This window comes from Triticum urartu, chromosome 7 (genome assembly GCF_003073215.2).
Source record: "Triticum urartu cultivar G1812 chromosome 7, Tu2.1, whole genome shotgun sequence".
In the NCBI taxonomy this organism is placed as follows: Eukaryota; Viridiplantae; Streptophyta; class Magnoliopsida; order Poales; family Poaceae; genus Triticum; species Triticum urartu.
The window spans coordinates 277,437,847-277,459,399 of NC_053028.1; the positions used below are offsets into that span (position 1 = coordinate 277,437,847).

The 21,553-nt window shown below is 43.5% G+C and overlaps 1 protein-coding gene and 1 long non-coding RNA gene across 2 annotated transcripts; one reads left to right on the forward strand and one right to left on the reverse strand.

Annotated features, from left to right (window-relative positions):
* The first annotated feature begins 269 nt into the window (after positions 1–269).
* Positions 270–3,263, forward strand: LOC125521908 (E3 ubiquitin ligase BIG BROTHER-related-like). The gene is made up of 7 exons (XM_048686969.1): positions 270–614; positions 701–989; positions 1,080–1,144; positions 1,930–1,971; positions 2,117–2,238; positions 2,325–2,433; positions 2,858–3,263. The coding sequence occupies exons 1-7, from the start codon at positions 429–431 to the stop codon at positions 2,909–2,911; spliced, it is 867 nt and encodes a 288-aa protein (XP_048542926.1). The 5' UTR covers positions 270–428; the 3' UTR covers positions 2,912–3,263.
* Positions 3,264–14,365: 11,102 nt separating this feature from the next.
* Positions 14,366–17,499, reverse strand: LOC125523083. Its single transcript, XR_007290099.1, has 2 exons — positions 17,140–17,499; positions 14,366–15,270 (listed from the first exon to the last, which is right to left on the reverse strand). It is a non-coding gene; the product is annotated as an uncharacterized LOC125523083 (long non-coding RNA).
* Between the last annotated feature and the right edge of the window lie 4,054 nt (positions 17,500–21,553).

Consider the following 21,553-nt stretch of genomic DNA (forward strand, 5'->3'; position numbering starts at 1 on the left):
GATAAGTCAATAAAGGTGTGACAATTAAGACGGATTTCAAAAAGGAAAAAAAGACAGATATAAAAGAAAAAATGGAAATGAAGAGAAGGAGGGAAAATTTATGTAACATTGACGAAACACTCTGTCTAAAGAAATAGAAAAAGGAGTCCCCTGACCGACTCGGTCCCAACCAGATACTGTACTTCCTGCATTTCAAGAAAAAAAAAACAGATACCTCATGTTTTAAGGTTATACTATAAAAAAAAGATACCTCCTGTTCAAACCCACGGCAAAACGTTTGCCTCGTCCTCATATAGCTACCGCGTCCGCGTGCGGGTGCGGTGCGCCTGAGATTGCTTAACGTTGCCACTATTGAATTTCTGCTTCCTTCTCGTCGTTCCCTTCTCCTTCTCGTCTCCGATCCCTAACTGCTCCCTCTCTCCCTCCCCATGGAGGGCCCCAAGGGAAACGGCGGCGAGAAGCCCAGCGCGGACCAAAACCATAGCCCCAATACTCCCGCCGCAGCCGGGGCCGGAGGGGACGACGTGTCGGCCGCCGCGGTAGGGAGGCGGCCGTTCACCGCCTTAAGCCAGGAGGAGGCCGACCTCGCCCTCGCGCGCGTCCTCCAGGAGCAGGTAAGCGTCCAGATCTACCGGGGTCGGTTCCGCCGCCGATGCTTCGTGGTTTAATTAATCTGGGGTTGCCGCGCTCGGTGCCGCAGGAGCGGGCGTACATGATGCTGAGCGCGCACGGCGGGGACGGCAGCGACTACGATGCCTCGGACGCTGGGAGCTACGACTACTACGAAGAGGAAGTGGAAGGGATCGAAGGCGACGAGGGGAGCGACTACGAGGAGGAGGGGGACGAGGACGAGGAGGTGGGCGACGCGGAGGGGCCCGAATTGGACCCCGCGCGGTACGAGGACGACGAGGCGTATGCGCGGGCCCTGCAGGATGCCGAGGAGCGCGAGGTCGCCCAGCGGCTCATGGCGCTCGCTGGGATCACTGATTGTGAGTGCCGGAGACAAGACTTTTCGAAATTCAGTCACGTTTTCTCCCGGTCCCCTTTTTGGGTGTTGATTAGTCTCTTTGTTTCTTCAGTAGGGGAAGAGATGGAGCATGATGTTGAAGATGGCGAAGATGAGGAAGATGGGGATAGCGCACAGGTGACAGTACATTCCATTGTTACAATCAAATGTTTATTGACGTGTATGCTTAGGCAACCATGCAGTTTCTCTCTCAAGATTAGATTTATTATTTTATTCAGGATAGCTTCAAGTTTGTGTCTAACTAAAATCGTATGCACTAGTTTTTTGGCCCAGTTTTTCAACCTGGATAGCTGAATGTTTCAAGCACATATCAGTTAATTGCTCATGTTAGGGTTTGCATTGTATCTTCATTATTGCCTTCTACTCATCATCTATGTATTTTGCAGTGATCTTGTCTAGAATAAATAATTTCATGCCATTGATCGGATTCAGTAGTTGGTGGCTAAAACCTAGAACTGCTCTACATGTAGTAAAATAATGTGGATTGGGTTAACACGGTGGTATATTTGCGCCTTCACTCCATTGTCTGTCGTTTGTAAATATACAGAAGACCAGTATAGAATTTGGTATGTAATTTTCCAATCTTTTTTTAATAAGGAAGGGAAAGCATCCTAGCATCCTCAAATGCCCACAACCATATCGTTTATTAGAGTTTTGAATGAAATTTTCCTTTCATCATGATCTTTTTATTGTGAATAAGCATATTGTTGCTGGCATCCAGGACTAGGAACTGCTGAAAGTAATCTTATGAATCTATCAATATCCGTTCCATACGACCAATTTGTATTTTTGTCAATGTGATAGTCTTGTTTTCTTGTTATAATCAATTAATTATAAACAATCTTCCAAGCATGAAGTTGGTACCTGACATTTTCAGTATTTGTGCTTATGTCAAACTTTAGGATGCATGGGAAGATGTTGATCCAGACGAATACTCGTATGAGGTAAGTTCTCTATTTTGTACTAGAAGAAGTGGTTATTATTTGCATTTATATCTGCATATGAAGATTTAAGATTCTTTTCTATTAAACCAGACTGAACTTCAAGATTCACCGTTACAATATTAATTAATAGTTTTGGTGTTCTTAGGAGCTGGTTGCATTGGGTGAAGTGGTTGGTACGGAAAGCAGAGGTGTTTCTGCCGATACTTTGGCTTCATTGCCTTCAGTAACTTACCAAGCAGAAGATAATCAAGACAGCAACATGGAACAGTATGTACATGATTTAAAACCTTTTATATTTTCAAAATTTTGTCTATAGTCATTAAATGTTCTGATACGTGAAGTTCATTTTGCAGATGTGTTATTTGCCGTGTGGAATTTGAGGAAAGTGAATCATTGGTTGCACTTCCTTGCAAGCATTCATATCATTCTGACTGCATAAAACAGTGGCTGCAGTTAAACAAGGTACAGCCAGCACCCCCTGTTCTTCCTTCCATAGCCGGAAAAATGTCCACCAATCTCTTATAAAAGAAAAGGAAGAAAGGACCTATTGTCACACAATAAGTTCTCTTAATTCCTCCATCAAATGCGATTTCATAAACTTTTTCTCCACCATCAGCCTGCATGATGCCAATCCTCATGAAGTCCTGTTTTGCATGATAAAGCAACCATAAACAGCAATTTTATACACAGTAAGACCTTTTTCTTGTGTGACGTGGACTCTGGAAACGCCTTAAATTAAGTTACAGAGGGAGTATTAGATATTGAAGTATGCGTATACCATCTATATTTTTCCTCTAATAGCTTAATTTGTAGAGGGAATTTGTTATTAATGGCGCATGATGAAACTGAATACTAGAAAACTGTTTCGGCCATTGCTATGTTGCAGGTATGCCCTATGTGCAGTGCAGAAGTTTCTACACCGGGTAACAACGAGGCATGACATTCTATTGTGGTCGTAATGATGGGCGAATAATGGGAAGAAATAGGGACAGCATATATTTTCTGATGCCGGTGAGATTTAAGCACCAGGAGCTGTTGTATTGTCCAAAGAAACTAGCAAACAAGCCTCGAGTTCGTCTCTCTGCTTTTCAGCCCAGCAGACTCGGGACACATGTACTTCTGGACTAAACCGTGATGCTGCTTTGTGTATCCTGTTAGGGGCTCATGGTCCATGTATGATCATTGATGTAAAATAGCTTAAATTTATAGCCATTCTTTGTTAGACGCTAGTTGCCCATTGTGATTCGTGGATGTAAAATAATCATTATATTTATAGTCATTCTTTTACACTATCGCCTGACTACATGCTTGAAAGATGACAGCGTTGCTGAAAAATGCTGGATGGTGCGCTGATGCTTGCCCAAGCTCTGAAATGATGGTATCGGTTTTCCAGATGCAACATGCCACTCTGAGGCCTCATTTGGTTGCATAGTGAAAACATTCCAGGGTGTAATCCCACGAGGGGGGCTTTTTCCATGGCCATAGCAAATCCTCTCCCACCACGGGGGGAGATCCGCACGTGAGTTTGGAGGCAAGGGGGAGGGGAGGGAATCACGTCAGGGAAGCGCCAGATTTCTTAGAAAAGAAATGTAGTATTCAAAAACCATGAGAACTATTTCTTTTTTTCTTTTGTTTTTCAGTAAGTAAATTTCTAATTTCCATGCAAAATTCAAAAATGAAAGAACAATGGAGAATAATTCTGTAATTTCAAGGATAAACCAGGAAATATGAAACATGCCTAATCAGGAAAAAACACTTCAGTCCACATCACACACTCTAACCATAATGTAGCGACCAGACCTCAAACGGTTCAATCTGTGTGCTCTGGTGTCATCCCTGTATCAGTAATGCTGACACCACACAGTACTTGAAAAATTTATAACAGAGTAGCAATCACACACTTATTACATCGAGTGTCTCAAAAGAGAAATTATTACAATAAATATGGCTTAAAGCCATCTAATAACGATAACAGCGGAAGACTTGGAAGATAAGTGAGTCCATCAACTCCAATGGCATCACTGAGTATAGAACCACGACCTAAAAGCACCTTACTCGTCGTCTGAAAAGTCAGTAACATGAACGTTGCAGCCCGAAACGGATCAGCACATGAAATATGCTGGCAATGTAACACATAGAGAGTAATGAAAGATTAAAGCTATTCTACATGCATATATGGCTGGTGGAAAGCTCTATGGTTACAGTTTTGCGTAAAGCCAATTTTTCCCTACTGCAAAGAATACATTTTTATTTATCCTTCATGGTGGTTGTTAAACATTGAGAATGGTTGACAACATTCTCAATCCCAATTAAGAAACATCATTAAAACCCAACAATATTAATTAGAGTAACATGATGAGATTCACATGATAATCCAAGTACTAGATACTCAAGATGTCCATAACCGGGGACACGACTAATCATGATTAGTTTATACACTCTGCAGAGGTTTGCGCACTTTTCCCCACAAGACTTGATCTCCTCCGTTGGGATTCTCGCACTACATGGTGTTTGAGAAACAGATGACCGAGACATAGTCTTTCAGAAGCGCTAGCACCTTACGATCGGGTAGACCGTTACACCTACTTTCCCCTACATCTGCTAGTCTACCACTGTAAGAGTTCGCACAACTTAGTCAACTATACTAGAGTCCATAGTAGCTTGTGGCTGCATACAGAAGTTTCTAGCATGAATAATCTCATGATCCCTTTGAGCCTGGGTGGCGGTCCAAAAGAAAACAGGCAATCGCCGGAATACCCAGGTGCCTCAATCCATCCAGATGTGTATTTAAGTTGCCATCTTAGATAAACCATTAATTTAACAAACTCACATCTTTCATGGATTTCACTCACCCAATCCACGTCTACTAGCATAGCATGGCATATCAAGCAAACGTAGAAGTAACTCCCAAAGGTTTGATAATAAACAGGTAATAGGTAGTACCTCAACTACTTCCCAAACCCACAATTTAATTAGATCTTAATCATGCAATGTGTGAGGATTGATCTAATGCAATAAAAACTGGGTAGTACGAGGTATGATCAAAGTGTTACTTGCCTTGCTGGTGATCCGTGAAACCTAGCGATTCGAAGTAGCAAGCGGCGCACTCCGGATACTCTATCGCAAACAAACAAGTATACAATAAGTACTTAACTAATGCATAGGTAAAACTCGAATAAGAGATCTAACCAGAAAGTTCAACTTCAGAACTCCGGTTGGCAAAAAGAATCAAATCGAACGAAGCAACAAAAGACAAACAGCAAAAGAAAAAGGCTTCATTTACTATTCTGGATCTAGGGTAATTTTTACAGAGGCAAAAACTTATTTGAGTTGGTTAAACGGAAAGAGGGTTTCGAGAAGAAACTCCAGGCGCTTGAATCGCCTGATTCCGATAAACGAGCGAAAAGTTATACTAGAACGAAAATCGGATCAGGAATCGCGATCAGAAAAATCGCGGATTTAATCCGAGAAAAAGAAAAACGATGAACAGATTATCGAACAAACGTTCTTTATCTGGATCTAAACGATGAACGCGTTCGTTAAAACGAACGAACGAGCGAACGCTCGCTAATTAGCTAAACCGAAAAAAACGATCTAAAAAACGAATCTAAAAAAACGAACAAAAAACCGGACGGTTTTCTTGAGGAAAACCGCCGGCGGCGGGGCAGCGGTCAACCTCCGGCGGGGCGGCAAGGTCGGCGGGCGGCGGCTCCGGGCGGCGGCGGGGCGATCCGGCTGCGCGGCAGCGGCGGCGTCAGGGGCGGCGGGATCGGGCGCTAGGGTTTGGGGCGGCTCGGGCTGGGCTCTTCGGCTAAAGGCCGGCCGGGCCGGGTGTTCTGGTCGGACACGGCCCGGTAGGTCGGCTCGATACTTTTTATATAATTACGCTTTGAAAAAAAAACAAAAGGAATATTAAACGGACTTCGAAAATTTCGAAATAAATTTTTCATGGCTTCTAAAATCAAGCCGCACAGGATGAACATTTATTTGGGGCCTAAATGCAATTTTGAAAAACACGCATTTTTCCTAAATTCAAATAAAATAGCAAATAAAATCAAAATAAAATCTTATTTGATTTTTTTATTAAATCCTTAATATTTATTTATTTTGGGAAAGTCATTTTATTCCCTCTCTCATATTTTGATAATAGAAATAATTAAAGATAAAATAAATAAAATCAAATGATCCTATTTTCAATATTTGAGAAAACTCAAATATGAAAATAACGAAATCCCCAACTCTCTTCGAGGGTCCTTTGAGTTGCCTAGAATTTCTAGGATCAACCAAAATGCAATAAAATATAATATGCAATGATGATCTATTGTATAACATTCCAAATTGAAAATTTGGGATGTTACAAACCTACCCCCTTAAGATGAATCTCGCCCTCGAGATTCGGGTTGACTAGAAAATAGGTGAGGGTGGTCCTTCAGCAAATCTTCCTCTCGCTCCCAGGTGGCTTCATTCTTCGTGTGGTGGCTTCACTGAACTTTGCAAAACTTAATAACCTTGCTGCGGATGACTCGGCTGGCATATTCAAGAATCTTGACTGGTTTCTCCTCATAGGTCAAATCACTGTCCAACTGAATCGCTTCCAGCAGCATTGTGTCTCTCAGCGGTATATCAGCCATCTATGCATGGCACTTCTTCAATTGGGAAACGTGGAACACGTCGTGAACTCCTGACAATCCTTCGGGCAATTCCAACTTGTAGGCTACTTCTCTCATACGCTCCAAAACTTTGTATGGTCCTACAAAATATGGCGCTAACTTTCCCTTAACTCCAAAACGTTTAACTCCTCGAAGTGGAGATACTCGAAGATAAACTCGGTCTTCGACTTCGTAAACTGTCTCCTTGCGTTTAGAATCTGCGTAGCTCTTCTGCCTGGACTGAGCTACCTTGAGCCTATCGCGAATCAATTTTACTTTCTGTTCAGACTCCTTAATCAGATCCGGTCCAAACAACTAACGGTCTCCAACTTCATCCCACGACAATGGGGTCCTACACCTCCTTCCGTACAAGGCTTCGAAAGGGGCCATCTTCAAACTGGATTGATAACTGTTGTTATAAGAGAACTCTGCATATGGAAAATTCTCGTCCCAACTAGATCCGTAATCTAGCGCACAAGCTCTTAGCATGTCCTCCAAAATCTGATTGACTTTTTCGGTCTGTCCATCTGTCTGCGGATGGAAAGCTGTACTAAACTCTAGCCTGGTACCTAAAGTTTCATGCAACTGATTCCAGAACTTTGAGGTAACTGGGTTCCTCTATCTGATACAATGCTCCTTGAAACTCCATGCAAATATACGATCCTGATCATGTATATCTTTGCCAACTTGGCACTAGTATAGGTAGTCTTCACTGGGATGAAATGAGCTACCTTTGTCAAACGATCGACTACAACTCATATCGAGTCATAGCCTGAACGTGTTCTGGGCAATCCTGTAATAAAATCCATGCCTGACTTATTCCACTTCCATTCGGGTATCGGCAATGACTGTAGCAATCCTGCTGGCTTCTGATGCTCTGCCTTTACACTCTAACATACATCACAAACTGCTACATACTCCGCAATATTCTTCTTCATTCTGGTCCACCAGAAAGTATCCTTAAAATCCAAATACATCTTGGTATTTTTTGGGTGAATCGAATATGGTGAATCATGGGCCTCTTGCAGAATTAACTTCCTGATCTCCGGGTCATTAGGCACATAAACACGGTCTTCAAACCATAAGGTATCGTGCTCATCCTCACAAAATCCTTTAGTTTTTCCTTTGCTCATTTTCTCCTTAATAGAAGCGATCTCCTTGTCAGTCTTCTAGACTTCTCTGATCTTATCCATCAAAGTAGACTGAATCTCCAATGCTGCTACATAACCTCTCGGGACTATCTCTAAACATAGCTCACGAAGATTTTCGGCTAACTCTCTTGGTAAATCTCCCGTCATTAGGGTGTTGACATGGCTTTTACGGCTCAACGCGTCAGCTACTACGTTAGCCTTTCCTGAGTGATAATGCAATCTCATATCATAATCCTTGATGAGTTCCAACAATCTCCTTTGCCTGAGATTCAACTCCTTCTGCGTGAAAATATACTTCAAACTCTTGTGATCTGTGTACACCTCACAATGATTTCCAATGAGAAAGTGTCTCCAGGTTTTCAATGCATGCACTACGACTGCTAACTCCAAATCATGTGTAGCATAATTCAACTCATGAGGCTTGAGCTGTCGTGAGGCATATGAAACAACTCTTCCTTCCTGCATAAGCACTGCTCCAAGTCCTCGACGTGAAGCGTCACAATACACCTCATAATCCTTGGTCTGATCTGCCAAAATCAACACAGGTGATGTAACCAAACGTTTCTTCAACTCCTGGAAACTGGCCTCACATTCCTCGGTCCATATAAACTTGGTATCCTTCTTCAACAATTTTGTCATAGGCTTCGCAATCTTCGAGAAATTTTCAATAAATCTCCGGTAGTATCCTGCGAGTCCAAGAAAACTTCGGATCTCTCCAACTGTTGTTGGCGCTTCCCAATTTGTTACAGTGTCAACCTTGGTGGGATCTACTGCTATACCTTCTCCGGATATAACGTGTCCGAGAAATCCAACTTCCTTCAACCAAAACTCACATTTGCTAAACTTAGCATATAACTGATGTTCTCTGAATTTACCAAGTACCAAACGCAAATGCTCCTTATGCTCCTCTTCATTCTTCGAGTAAACTAGGATATTATCAATGAACACCACGACGAACTTATCCAAAAACTCCATAAACACTTTGTTCATCATGTTCATAAAGTATGCATGTGCGTTAGTCAGACCAAATGACATAACGGTATACTCGTACAGCCCATACCTGGTGGTAAAAGTCGTCTTAGGTATATCCTGTTCTCGAATCTTCAACTGATCGTATTCTGATCGCAGATCGATCTTGGAAAATACCTTAGCTCCTTGCAATCGATCAAACAGATCATTAATCATCGGTAGTGGGTACTTGTTCTTGATGGTTACTTCATTCAATCCTCGATAATCAACAACCATCCTTAACGATCCATCCTTCTTTTCCACTAGAAGTACTGGCGATCTCCAAGGTGAAGAACTTGGGCGAATATAACCTTTATCCAGTAACTCCTTAATCTGCTTCTTAATCTTTTCCAAATCCTTTGCGGGCATCCTATATGGTCTCTTAGATATTGGCCCTGTGCCTGGCAAAAACTCAATCAAAAACTCAATATCTCTATCCGATGGCATGCTTGGCAACTCTTCTGAAAATACATCAGGGAAATCCTTCACTACTGGTACTTCCTCCTGCACAACTCCTGTTAAGCAATTTACTTGAGTCCTCTTCGGCACATGCCGGGATACATACTTGATCCTTCTCCCTTCTGGTGTGGTAAGCAAAATTGACTTACTAGCGCAATCGATGTTTCCTCCATACATCGACAGCCAATCCATACCCAGAATTAAATCCAAACCTTATGATTCCAAAATGATCAAATCCGAGGGAAACACATGCCCACCTATACTCAATGGCACTTGAAAACATCCCTTACTAGCCATATACTCCGCTCCTGGTGAGCTTACTAACATAGGTGTTATAAGAACTTTGGTGGGCAGGTTATACTTATCCACAAATCCCCTTGATATGTATGAATGCGATGCACCAGTATAAAAAAAGTGCAATAAATGACTTAACCAAAAACTTACCGATTACTGCATCCGTCTGCTCTTCAACCTCTTCCACGTTAACGTGGTTCACCTGTCCCCTATTGAAAGGGTTCGACTTCTTCCCAGAGCTTCCATTGCCATTTCCGTTCTGGGATTCAGGACATTCATTGGCATAATGACCGGTCTTCTGGCACTTAAAGCAAGTGACTTGGCTCAGGTCTCTCTTGGCTGGGGTTGATGGGTTGGTGCGGTTCTGGCCGTTGCTTCCTCCATTCCCATTATCATTCTTGGTGCCATTGTGATTGTGCGAGCTACCTCCTTCATGGGTATGCTGAAAATTTCCTCCCGGTCTAGGGGTAAAACGTGGCTTCTGCTGAGCTTCTGAATTGTACTTCCCTTGTCCATACTTCCTCTTGCGGTTCTCAATCTGCTGCTGCTTCCCTTCAATCATGAGAGCACGATCTACCAACTCCTGGTAGTTGTTGAAGGTTGCTATCATCAACTGCATGCTCAGCTCATCATTCAGTCCTTCCAGAAACTTCTCTTACTTAGCTGCATCCGTAGCAACGTCATCTGGGGCATAACGTTCTAACTTACTAAAGTCCTCCAAATACTGGCCAACTGTCCGTCCTCCTTGGCGCAAGTTGCGAAACTCTCGCTTCTTCATGGACATAGCTGCTGCTGAAACATGGGCAGTACGGAAAGCCTGCTGGAACTGGTCCCATGTGACAGTGTCGATAGGGAAAGTGGCGGTGAAATTCTCCCACCATGATGATGCGGGTCCTTCAAGCTAATGTGCGGCAAACTTCACCTTTTCCGCATCTGTGCATCCTGTCGTGGTCAACTCCCTTGCTATCTTGCGGAGCCAATCATCTGCTACTATAGGCTCGGTGCTACTAGAAAACACCAGCGGATTCAGCCTAAGAAAACGGGCTAAGTGATCAATAGGTCGTGGTGGTGGTGGTGGGTTGTTGTTGTTGTTCCCCTGATTCTGATTCTGGACTAGCAACTGCATCAATGTGTTCTGCTTCTGGATCAACTGGGTGAGCTCCAGTGGGAAGGTAAATCCGGGGTCACGTCTCGGAGGCATCTGAGGTTTTAGAAAAAATGAGATTTAAGAATAGAGAGGGGTCTAGAGAGAAAACACTACCCATATGCACATGAGGCAAAAGCAACAATTCACTTCATTCAATCAAACAAGGGCATAAAATCGATCTAACTATCGCAAAAGTGCTCGGACTGCTATATTTACATGGTGAACTACTACTACTGATGGGGTGGTCTACTAGAAATATTCTTTGGTTGCAGACTCCATGATATCTGCTCCAGCTTCATCCACATAGTCATCATCGCTATCATCTGGATCCGAGTCGGTGTCGTCGATGATGATGTAGTCTTCCGGGCGAATCTCCTTGGGTTCTTCGTCTTCTTCTACTAGTGTAGGGCCTCCCATAAATATTCCAATCTTCTTGATCAGATCGTCATTCTTCTCCACTAATAATTCGATTTCCTCTTCATAATCTTCACGTGTAGCCTTGAGTTCTTCCTCTAGTTCCTTGATTCTGCAACGCCTTCTTCAGATCTATCATGTCGGCGCACATCTGGTTCTCCTGACGTCGAATGTGCTGGTTTAACTCTTGGATAAAAGCTGCAATTGATCTATCCTTCTGGGTGCTGATCATCTCCCAGTACTCATCTCGGCGCCCACAAATCTGGTAGATAGTATCCTTGAGATCATTGCGGTAAACTTCTCCAATGCGTCCCATGACGATGTGAACTGCCATGCTCTTTCCTAGATTCCAAGTTGGTGCATCAAAATAAAACTCTATGGGTTTAGTGACTGGCATGAACGTCCTTCCTGAAACTTGAACTTGAATCAACCAGCGCTCTTCTTCAGGTAAATTGGCGTTGTAGGCCCCGGTGAAGCTTGCTACTCCTATGTTCAGGTATCTAGTGACTTCCTTCAAGTGACGTCCAAAGGGTGTATCTTCATCCGGTTGCGTGAACTTGTTCCTCGCATCCGCCAACCTAAAAGGGTAGAAAAGATGAGAGGTCAGAATGAGAAGAGAGTGAATAGTGATCTAGGGCTTTAGCTTAATGGTCGTGTCCTATAGTCAGCGTATGCTCCGATACCATCTTGTAGCGACCAGACCTCAGACGGTCCAATCTTTGTGCTCCGGTGTCATCCTTGGACCAGTAATGCTGACACCACATAGTACTTGAAGGATTTATAACAGAGTAGCAATCACACACTTATTACATCGAGTGTCTCAAAAGAGAAATTATTACAATAAATATGGCTTAAGGCCATCTAATATGATAACAGCGGAAGGCTTGGAAGATAAGTGAGTCCATCAACTCCAACGGCATCACTGAGTATAGAACCACGACCTAAAAGTACCTTACTCGTCGTCTGAAAAGTCTGCAACATGAACGTTGCAGCCCGAAACGGGTCAGCACATGGAATATGCTAGCAATGTAACACATAGAGAGTAATGGAAGATTAAAGCTATTCTACATGCATATATGGCTGGTGGAAAGCTCTATGGTTACAGTTTTGCGTAAAGCCATCTTTTCCCTACTGCAAAGAATACATTTTTATTTATCCTTCATGGTGGTTGTTAAACATTGAGAATGGTTGACAACATTCTCAATCCCAATTAAGAAACATCATTAAAACCCAACAATATTAATTAGAGTAACATGATGAGATTCACATGATAATCCAAGTACTAGATACTCAAGATGTCCATAACCGGGGACACGACTAATCATGATTAGTTTATACACTCTGCAGAGGTTTGCGCACTTTTCCCCACAAGACTCGATCTCCTCCGTTGGGATTCTCGCACTACATGGTGTTTGAGAAACAGATGACCGAGACATAGTCTTTCAGAAGCGCTAGCACCTTACGATCGGGTAGACCGTTACACCTACTTTCCCCTACATCTGCTAGTCTACCACTGTAAGAGTTCGCACAACTTAGTCAACTATACTAGAGTCCATAGTAGCTTGTGGCTGCATACAGAAGTTTCTATCATGAATAATCTCATGATCCCTTTGAGCCTGGGTGGCGGTCCAAAAGAAAACAGGCAATCGCCGGAATACCTAGGTGCCTCAATCCACCCAGATGTGTATTTAAGTTGCCACCATAGATAAACCATTAATTTAACAAACTCACATCTGTCATGGATTTCACTCACCCAATCCATGTCTACTAGCATAGCATGGCATATCAAGCAAACGTAGAAGTAACTCCCAAAGGTTTGATAATAAACAGGTAATAGGTACTACCTCAACTACTTCCGAAACCCACAATTTAATTAGATCCTAATCATGCAATGTGTGAGAATTGATCTAATGCAATAAAACTGGGTAGTAGGAGGTATGATCAAAGTGTTACTTGGCTTGCTGATGATCCGTGAAACCTAGCGATTCTAGCGATTCGAAGTAGCAAGCGGGGCACTCTGGGTACTCTATCGCAAACAAACAAGCATACAATAAATACTCAACTAATGCAAAGGTAAAACTCGAATAAGAGATCTAACCAGAAAGTTCAACTTAAGAACTCCGATTGGCAAAAAGAATCAAATCGAACGAAGCAACGAAAGACAAAGACAAAAGAAAAAGGCTTCGTTTACTATTCTAGATCTAGGGCAATTTTTACAGAGGCAAAAACTTATTTGAGCTGGTTAAACGGAAAGAGAGTTTCGAGACGAAACTCCAGGCACTTGAATCGCCTGATTCCGATAAACGAGCGAAAAGTTATACTAGAACGAAAATCGGATCAGGAATCGCGATCAGAAAAATCGCGGATTTAATCCGATAAAAATAAAAACGACGAACAGATTATCGAACGAACGTTCGTTATCTGGATCTAAACGATGAACGCGTTCATTAAAACAAACTAACGAGCGAACGCTCGCTAATTAGCTAAACCGAAAAACCGATCTAAAAAAACGAATCTAAAAAAACCAAATGAAAAACCGGACGGAAAACCAAACAGTTTTCTCAAGGAAAACCGCCGGCGGCGGGGCAGCAGTCAACCTCCGGCGGGGCGGCGGCTCCGAGCGGCGGCGACGGGGCGGCAATGCAGCGCGCGAGGCGAGGCGGCGGCGGCGGTGTCAGGGGCGACAGGATTGGGCGCTAGGGTTTGGGGCGACTCGGGCTGGGCTCCCCGGCTTATAAAGGCCGGCCGGGCCGGGTGTCCTGATCGGACACGGCCCGATAGGTCGATTCGACTTTTTTTTATAATTACGCTCAGAAAAAAACCAAAAGGAATACTAAACGGACTCCAAAAATTCTGAAATAAAATTTCCCCGACTTCTAAAATCAAGCCGCACAGGATGAATATTTATTTTGGGCCTAAATGCAATTTTGAAAAACATGCATTTTTCTTAAATTCAAATATAATAGCAAATAAAACCAAAGTAAAATCTTATTTGATTTTTTTATCAAATCCTCAATATTTCTTTATTTTGGGAAAGTCATTTTATTCACTCTCTCATATTTTGATAATAGAAATAATTGAAGATAAAATAAATAAAATCAAATGATCCTATTTTGAAAATTTAAGAAAACTCAAATATGAAAATAACGAAATCCCCAACTCTCTCCGAGGGTCCTTGAGTTGCGTAGAATTTCTAGAATCAAATGCAATAAAATATGATATGCAATGATGATCTATTGTATAACATTCCAAATTGGGATGTTACACATAAATAACACAACATCATGGATTAATTTTGGTGCGGTAATCATGGTTTAACAATTTTTTTGAGAAAAGGCATCAGCTGGCCAGATTACAAACAAACGCCCTCATGCAAAAGAAAGAACAACACGGCGGTAAGATACATAAACGATGGACAACACCAAACTACTCCTCACACGCTACGGAAACTAGAGATAATCAAAAGAGAACAAAGCCGAAGATAACGAGGACCTCCTCCAAGAATGCTGCACCAGGAACAATATCACACTAGTTCGGAGGAGAGAGGGGGCGACACCAGCGGGGCATATGTTGTCGCCATGCACCTACGGGCCCCGGCACGGCACTCCCGTCCATTATCTTCGTAGAAGGCCACTACCTCCTTGCCTGGATTGAAGGTGTCGCACCATCGCAAGATGAGATGGATGCTGCAGGAAGATGGCCACATAGAGAGGGTCAACACATCCCCAACGAGACGCCGGAGGCTCTCCTTGAGCAGAACATCGCCGCTGCACACATCCAACACCGGAGGGGGAAGTTTCACGTTAGGACAAGAGGGCCACACCGCCGCCGCCACCCAACACCCACAAGCACCACTCGACCACAAGGCTCACAAAGCGGCGCCTTCAAGAAGGGAACGACGCCAAGAGCACCGCCGCCGCCCAACAAAGTTAGGGCTTTCGCCCGGGAGACCTAGGGGCAAGGGAAGTGAGGGGATCAGTCCATACCGGGCAGGGGAGGTGAGGGGATCAGTCCATACCGCCGCCTCCAAGGAGGGTAACAACACATATAGTTCTACTAAAAAGATGTGCATATGTGACTGATCCATGGGGAAATGTGTTGTCATTGGAATAATCACTCTACTAAAACTTTCACCATCAACTTCTTTGGACATTTTCATTGGTTAGCTTTAGGAAACCTGCAAAAAGAAAAGGAACAATATAGTTACTATAAAATATCACATTTTAATATATATAAGCACATATGCATGGTTTTCAATGAAATAGATGCAAACATAATAAGTCAGACTGATTTGTGTTCTACGGAGTAATAAATAAAATATTGTTCCCTTTGATTCCTAGACGACCACGGCATGAAAGCCATCATTTGGCAAGAAAAGAATGTTACACTGAAGCCAGCTTGAAAATAGTCCTCAAAGCTTTTCAATTGTATAAACACTATTCTAATTGTGTAATATTCAGAATAATATACACTGTGTCGTGTCAGTTTCCTAGGAGTGGCAACATTAAGATCAACACCCAGATGCATATATCTAATCAGCACAAGATCCATATATACCTCATTAGCCCACATCTGCAGAGATGACTATCTAATCAGCACAAGATACATATATACCTCATTAGCCCACATGTGCAGAGATGACTATCTAATCAGCACACAACCAGATGCATATTTCCAAGAAAACTTACAGTACGGTGTTAGCATACATGTGCTTATATGAATCCAACTACATTTTCAGCTAGCAATAACAAGTAACAATCGAGCAACTGGTACCACACCACTTAAATCAACAACAAAAAAACAACCGTGTCATGGATGAACCTAGAATCAGCCTACCGAAAGCATGAATGAAGAATATATTGCTGGATGAAAAAATAGCCAACAAAGCTTATGAGTTTGTGTTCACGGTCTCTCCCAAGAAAGAAAACGATGCCAACAAAGCCTCTAGATAAGTAATGAAAGTAGAGTGGTAATCTTTAAGGTATAGGGCTACAGATTATTTCGGGGGACAACCTTCAAAAATTCTTGATGGATGAAGGGCCAAGAACACAACTGCTCTGGATCTTAGTGTACGAAATAAAATAGAAACATTCCTTGGAAGATCCCAATAAAACTAACCACAAAGATGAGGTGCATTAGCTACTAGGCTTGGTCCCAACAAAACTAAGTAAACTAATTTCAAATAAAACCAGCAGACAAAGATTCATCATGTAAACGGTCATCTCGCAAAAAAGGGGCAAAACTAGTCTGTAACTAGGATATCAAAAAGGGTCAAAACTAGTCTTCATTACAGTAATGAAATAAAGTTCTAAAGCACACACAAAAATTAGCAGCTACACCTTTCAGCTCAAGCAACAAGTAATCTGAAAGTTGGCATATGGATTTATATTTCAATGACATACATTCATAGTTGAGAAGAACTGATTAAGTATGCACTTCCATAAAAAGCATATGAAACAACAGTACTACAAATGTTTCATAAGAAACAGTTTGTCATCAATGATAAGTATTACATATTAAACAATGGTCACAACGTCAAGAAACCTAGGAGAACTGAAAAGGAAACAAAATCAATGCATATGAAACATTGGTCTGATATATATTTCAGTTCCCTACGCGCTACGGAAGAACTACTATTGACCAATGCATATGAAACTTGTGTGAAGCAACATCAGTAGAAAAATATAACAATCATTTTCTATTTCTTCTAATATACTAAGCATTGCTTACATTTCTTTCATTTTCTAATATCCAACACTGATGCATCAATCCTACCTCCTTCTGGACAAGTAGTTTGTACAAGCAAATAAAACATTCCTAGATCTAGCATTGTGTAGTTCTTCTGGACAGCCACTAAAACATCAGCAACCAAATATTGTGTACTGATGTAGGTGTTCACTGGTGATTAACAATGGTGGGAATGATCTGAGAGAACGAGGCGGTGCTCACTTCCTGGATATGGATGTTCAAGTTCATCAGTGACGGTGAAGGCATGAACTCGAGAAAGATAGAGGTTGCAGAGGGGGAGAAGGAGGAGGGGGCTAACCTTGACCGGAGGAGGTAGAAAACAACCACAAAACCATCACCGTCGTGGTCGCCGAAGGGGGTCGAAGCTTCGAGGTGGAGGGGAGATCCGGGGAAGGCGGACGATGACGGCTGCGGTCCGTCGCCGTCGCTGGAGGGGAGGATGTTGGATCCTGAACACCGGAGGGAGGGGTCGGGGGGCGTCGCTTCTGTCGTCGGCGGAAGGAGCTCGGAGGCGGCGGCGGCGGATCTTGGTCGACGGTGCGTTGTTCACTCGTGTGCCACTCGAGCCGTGGCTTTCCTCCCCGACCTGTCGGGTCGTGGCTTTCCTTCCCGTGGTAAGGTCGTGGGTCGGGCAGGGTTAACCCTCGGAGGATGCGGTCCAAATGACCATCTCGATTTCCCTGGGCCAACTCGGCCCGTGGTTCTTTGGCCTGGGGAAACAACGGGGATCCTTCGGGGATGCCTTGCAACCAAACGAGGCCTGAAAGGTTTTGATATTTTGAACTTTTTAATGTGTTTCCGTGGTTCACTGTGAAAAAGGGATGCTCAGACTTCAGAGTGATTTGGCCATTTGAGGCTTGAAAATTTGAGTCTTCTATAATAAACAAGTGTTCTTGGTACGCCGCCGCCAATTATAAACCGTCGTGTGCAGTACAGGGAACATAATGTGAAGGTTTAAACAGTTGAAAAGAAACACATCTACTCAAACAATCTAAAGGATACAGGAATTGCTTATAATTAGTAAGAAAAAGTTTTCGGTACTGCTTGTTTTATTTGATGGTATCACAATGGTACCGCAACATGGATCTGAGGAGGCATGGGCTCGGTGTCATGGCAAAGGGTCTGCAGGCCAAAAGAGCTAGGCGGGCTCGGTGTGTTGGATCAGAGGAGGCATGGGCTGGTTTGAGATATGTTGGGAGTGGCTCAGACGGACCGATCCCACCAGACCTTGGCAAGCTTTACCGATGACAAGCGACCCGCAAGTTCAGACGGCGTTTACCAGCTTGGTCCACTGGCGACTAGGCTCAGGCGACAAGGTGCTATTTTCGAAAGATAGATGGATGGACGGAGCCACGATCGATGAGATTGCCGTGGGTATCAACACACTAATCCGCACCCAAACTGTCAACAGAAGATCGGTGAAGGAGGGTTTGCTGAACCATAGATGGGCATCTGACATTACAGGAGAGCTTTCCATAGATGGCATGGTTCAGCTGATCCGGTTGTGAGATCATGTTGTTCATTTAGCTCGACCCTAACCAGCAGGATGTGGCGACTTGGCCCTGGAACGAGCGTGGCGTCTACACTTCAGCATCGGCTTACAAGATGCTTTTCATGGGTATGATAAAGGCTGCCTTCGCGAGCTGGATCTGGAAGTGTTGGGCGCCACTAATCATGAAAATATTCATGTGGCTGGCGATCCAATATCGCGTATGGACCTCTGGCCAGAGGCTTAGACATGGTCTGCAAGAAGAGCGAGCAACATGCTTCCTTTGCGACCAAGAGGAGGACACTGTTGACCACATCATGCTCTAGTGTGCATATTCCAGGCAAGTTTGGTTCATGACATTCACCAAGACCAGGATAGATCCATTGCTTACGCCCGAGGGTACCGAATCTTTGGAGAAATGGCGGGGCACTACACGCAAGCGCATCCCCCAAGCACGCCGCAAAGATTTTTACTCGCTGGTGATCTTGGTATGTTGGAGCCTTTGGAAACAAAGGAACGACCGTGTGTTTCGCAATGCAGCTAGTTTGATGAGTGCTACGGACCTGGAAACAAAAAATATTTGAGGAGCTACGTATGTGGACCTAGCAGGAGGGAGAGGAGTAAGGGTGTGGTGTGAGTAGTAGCTTTGGGTGGCAGGAGCTGGAGCTGGAGTGGTAATTTGCCTTGGGCGTTCTGTGGCTTTCAGGCTTCCTAATTTTGTACATACTTTTTCTATCTTCTATAAAGTTATGATACGCAATTTGCATACTCTAAAAAAACGGTATCACAACTTTTTAACCATTTTTTATGAATCATAAGAACCGGGCCGGATGTCTAAAATCCCTCAAACTGGTTCGGATGTCCGAAATCCCTCAAAGCGGCACCAAATCGAGGGGAGGTTTGTGGAAGTCTGGACGTTCGTCGGGTAGGACTCCAATAACACGGGCCCATCAAAAATGAGGCGGAGCCTGCTCAACAATTTCGTCACTCTTTTCCCACAACATGTTGTCTTTTCCCACTGCCTCCGCCCCGTTCACTGCCCCCTTGTCCCGCTGACCGCCGCCGCAATGGAGCCATCCGAGGAGCGGATAATGATGTTAGACCAAACAATTTTTTTAAATGTTCAACATGTATTCATGAAAATGTTCAAAACAAGTATTTTAAAAAACGTACATCGTGTATTTAAATATATTCAACGTGTATCATAAAAATGTTCCACATGTTGGGGAACGTAGTATTTAAAAAAAATTCTACGATCACGCAAGATCTATCTTGGTGATGCATAGCAATGAGAGGGGAGAGTGTGTCCGCGTACCCTCGTAGTCCGAAAGCGGAAGCGTTTAGTAACGTGGTTGATGTAGTCGAACGTCTTCGCGATCCAACCAATTCTAGCACCGAACGTACGGCACCTCCATGTTCAACACATGTTCAACACGATGACGTCCCTCGAACTCTTGATCTAGTTGAGGACGAGGGAGAGTTCCATCAGCACAACGGCGTGGCGACGGTGATGATGAAGTTACCGGCGCAGGGCTTCGCCTAAGCACTACGACGATATGACCGAGGCGGGTAACTGTGAAGGAGGACACCGCACACGGCTAAGAGAATACTTGGTGTGCCTTTGGGATGCCCCCCTCCCACGTATATAAAGGAGGGGGGAAGAGGAGGCCGACCTAAGGAGGGCGCGCCAAGGGGGGGGAGTCCTACTTGGACTCCCGGTCCAAGTAGGATTCCCCCCCACCCTTTCCTATTCCAACTAGGAGAAGGAGGGAAGGAGGAAGAGGGGAGAAGGAAAGAGGGGGGCGCCGCCCCCTCCTGGTCCAATTCGGACAAGCCATGGGGGGGCACCCCTTGAGGCCCTTCTCTCCTTCCCCCTAAAGCCCATTAAGGCCCATTACTCCCCCGGGGGTTCCGGTAACCTCCCGGTACTCCGAAAAATACCCGAAACACTTCAGAACCATTCCGGTGTCCGAATATAACCTTCCAATATATCAATTACCTCTCGACCATTTCTAGACTCCTTGTCATGTCTGTGATCTCATCCGGGACTCCGAACAAACTTCGGTCATCAAATCACATAACTCATAATACAAATCGTCATTGAACGTTAAGCGTGCGGACCCTACGGGTTCGAGAACTATGTAGACATGACCGAGACACATCTCCGGTTAACAACCAATAGTGGGACCTAGATGCTCATATTGGATCCTACATATTCTACGAAGATCTTTATCGGTCAAACCGCATAACAACATACGTTGTTCCCTTTGTCATCGGTATGTTACGTGCTCGAGATTCGATCATCGATATCATCATACCTAGTTCAATCTCGTTACCGGCAAGTCTCTTTACTCGTTTTGTAATGCATCATCCTGTAACCAACTCATTAGTCACATTGCTTGCAAGGCTTATAATGATGTGCATTACCGAGAGGGCCCAGAGATACCTCTCTAATACTCGGAGTGACAAATCCTAGTTTTGATCTATGCCAACTCAACAAACACCATCGGAGATACCTGTAGAGCATCTTTATAATCATCCAGTTACGTTGTGACGTTTGATAGCACACAAGGTGTTCCTCCAGTATTCGGGAGTTGCATAATCTCAGTCAGAGGAACATGTATAAGTCATGAAATAAGCAATAGAAATAAAACTAAATGATCATTATGCTAAGCTAACGGATGGGTCTTGTCCATCACATCATTCTCTAATGATGTGATCCCGTTCATCAAGTGACAACACATGTCTATGGTCAGAAAACTTAACCATCTTTGATTAAGGAGCTAGTCTAGTAGAGGCATACTAGGGACACTCTGTTTGTCTATGTATTCACACAAGTACTAAGTTGCCGGTTAATACAATTCTAGTATGAATAATAAACATTTATCATGATATAAGGAAATATAAATAACAACTTTATTATTGCCTCCAGGGCATATTTCCTTCACCACGTGTATATTACAAATGTACAATGTGTATTAAAAAATAGACATGTGTTGAAATGAAAATAAAAATAAAAAACCCAGAGAAAAACGGTAAAGAAACGCCAAAAACCGAAGAAAAGCCGGTGAAGAAAAAAGGAAAAAGGTAAGAAAAACACCGACAAAAACTAGAGCTAGAGGCGTTACACTAGTGGGTTGACCCACTCCCTCGCGGCTAGAGGCGAGACCGAGTTACGTCTAGCGACGGACGAGAAATAGGCCTACCGCTCGCGAAGAGCGAT

Coding starts and splice junctions, on each gene's coding strand:
- LOC125521908 (XM_048686969.1), top strand. CDS start 429: ATGGAGGGCCCCAAGGGAAACGGCGGCGAGAAGCCCAGCGCGGACCAA. Junction 615..700: donor CGCGCGTCCTCCAGGAGCAG/GTAAGCGTCCAG, acceptor TCGGTGCCGCAG/GAGCGGGCGTACATGATGCT. Junction 2,239..2,324: donor CAAGACAGCAACATGGAACA/GTATGTACATGA, acceptor TTCATTTTGCAG/ATGTGTTATTTGCCGTGTGG.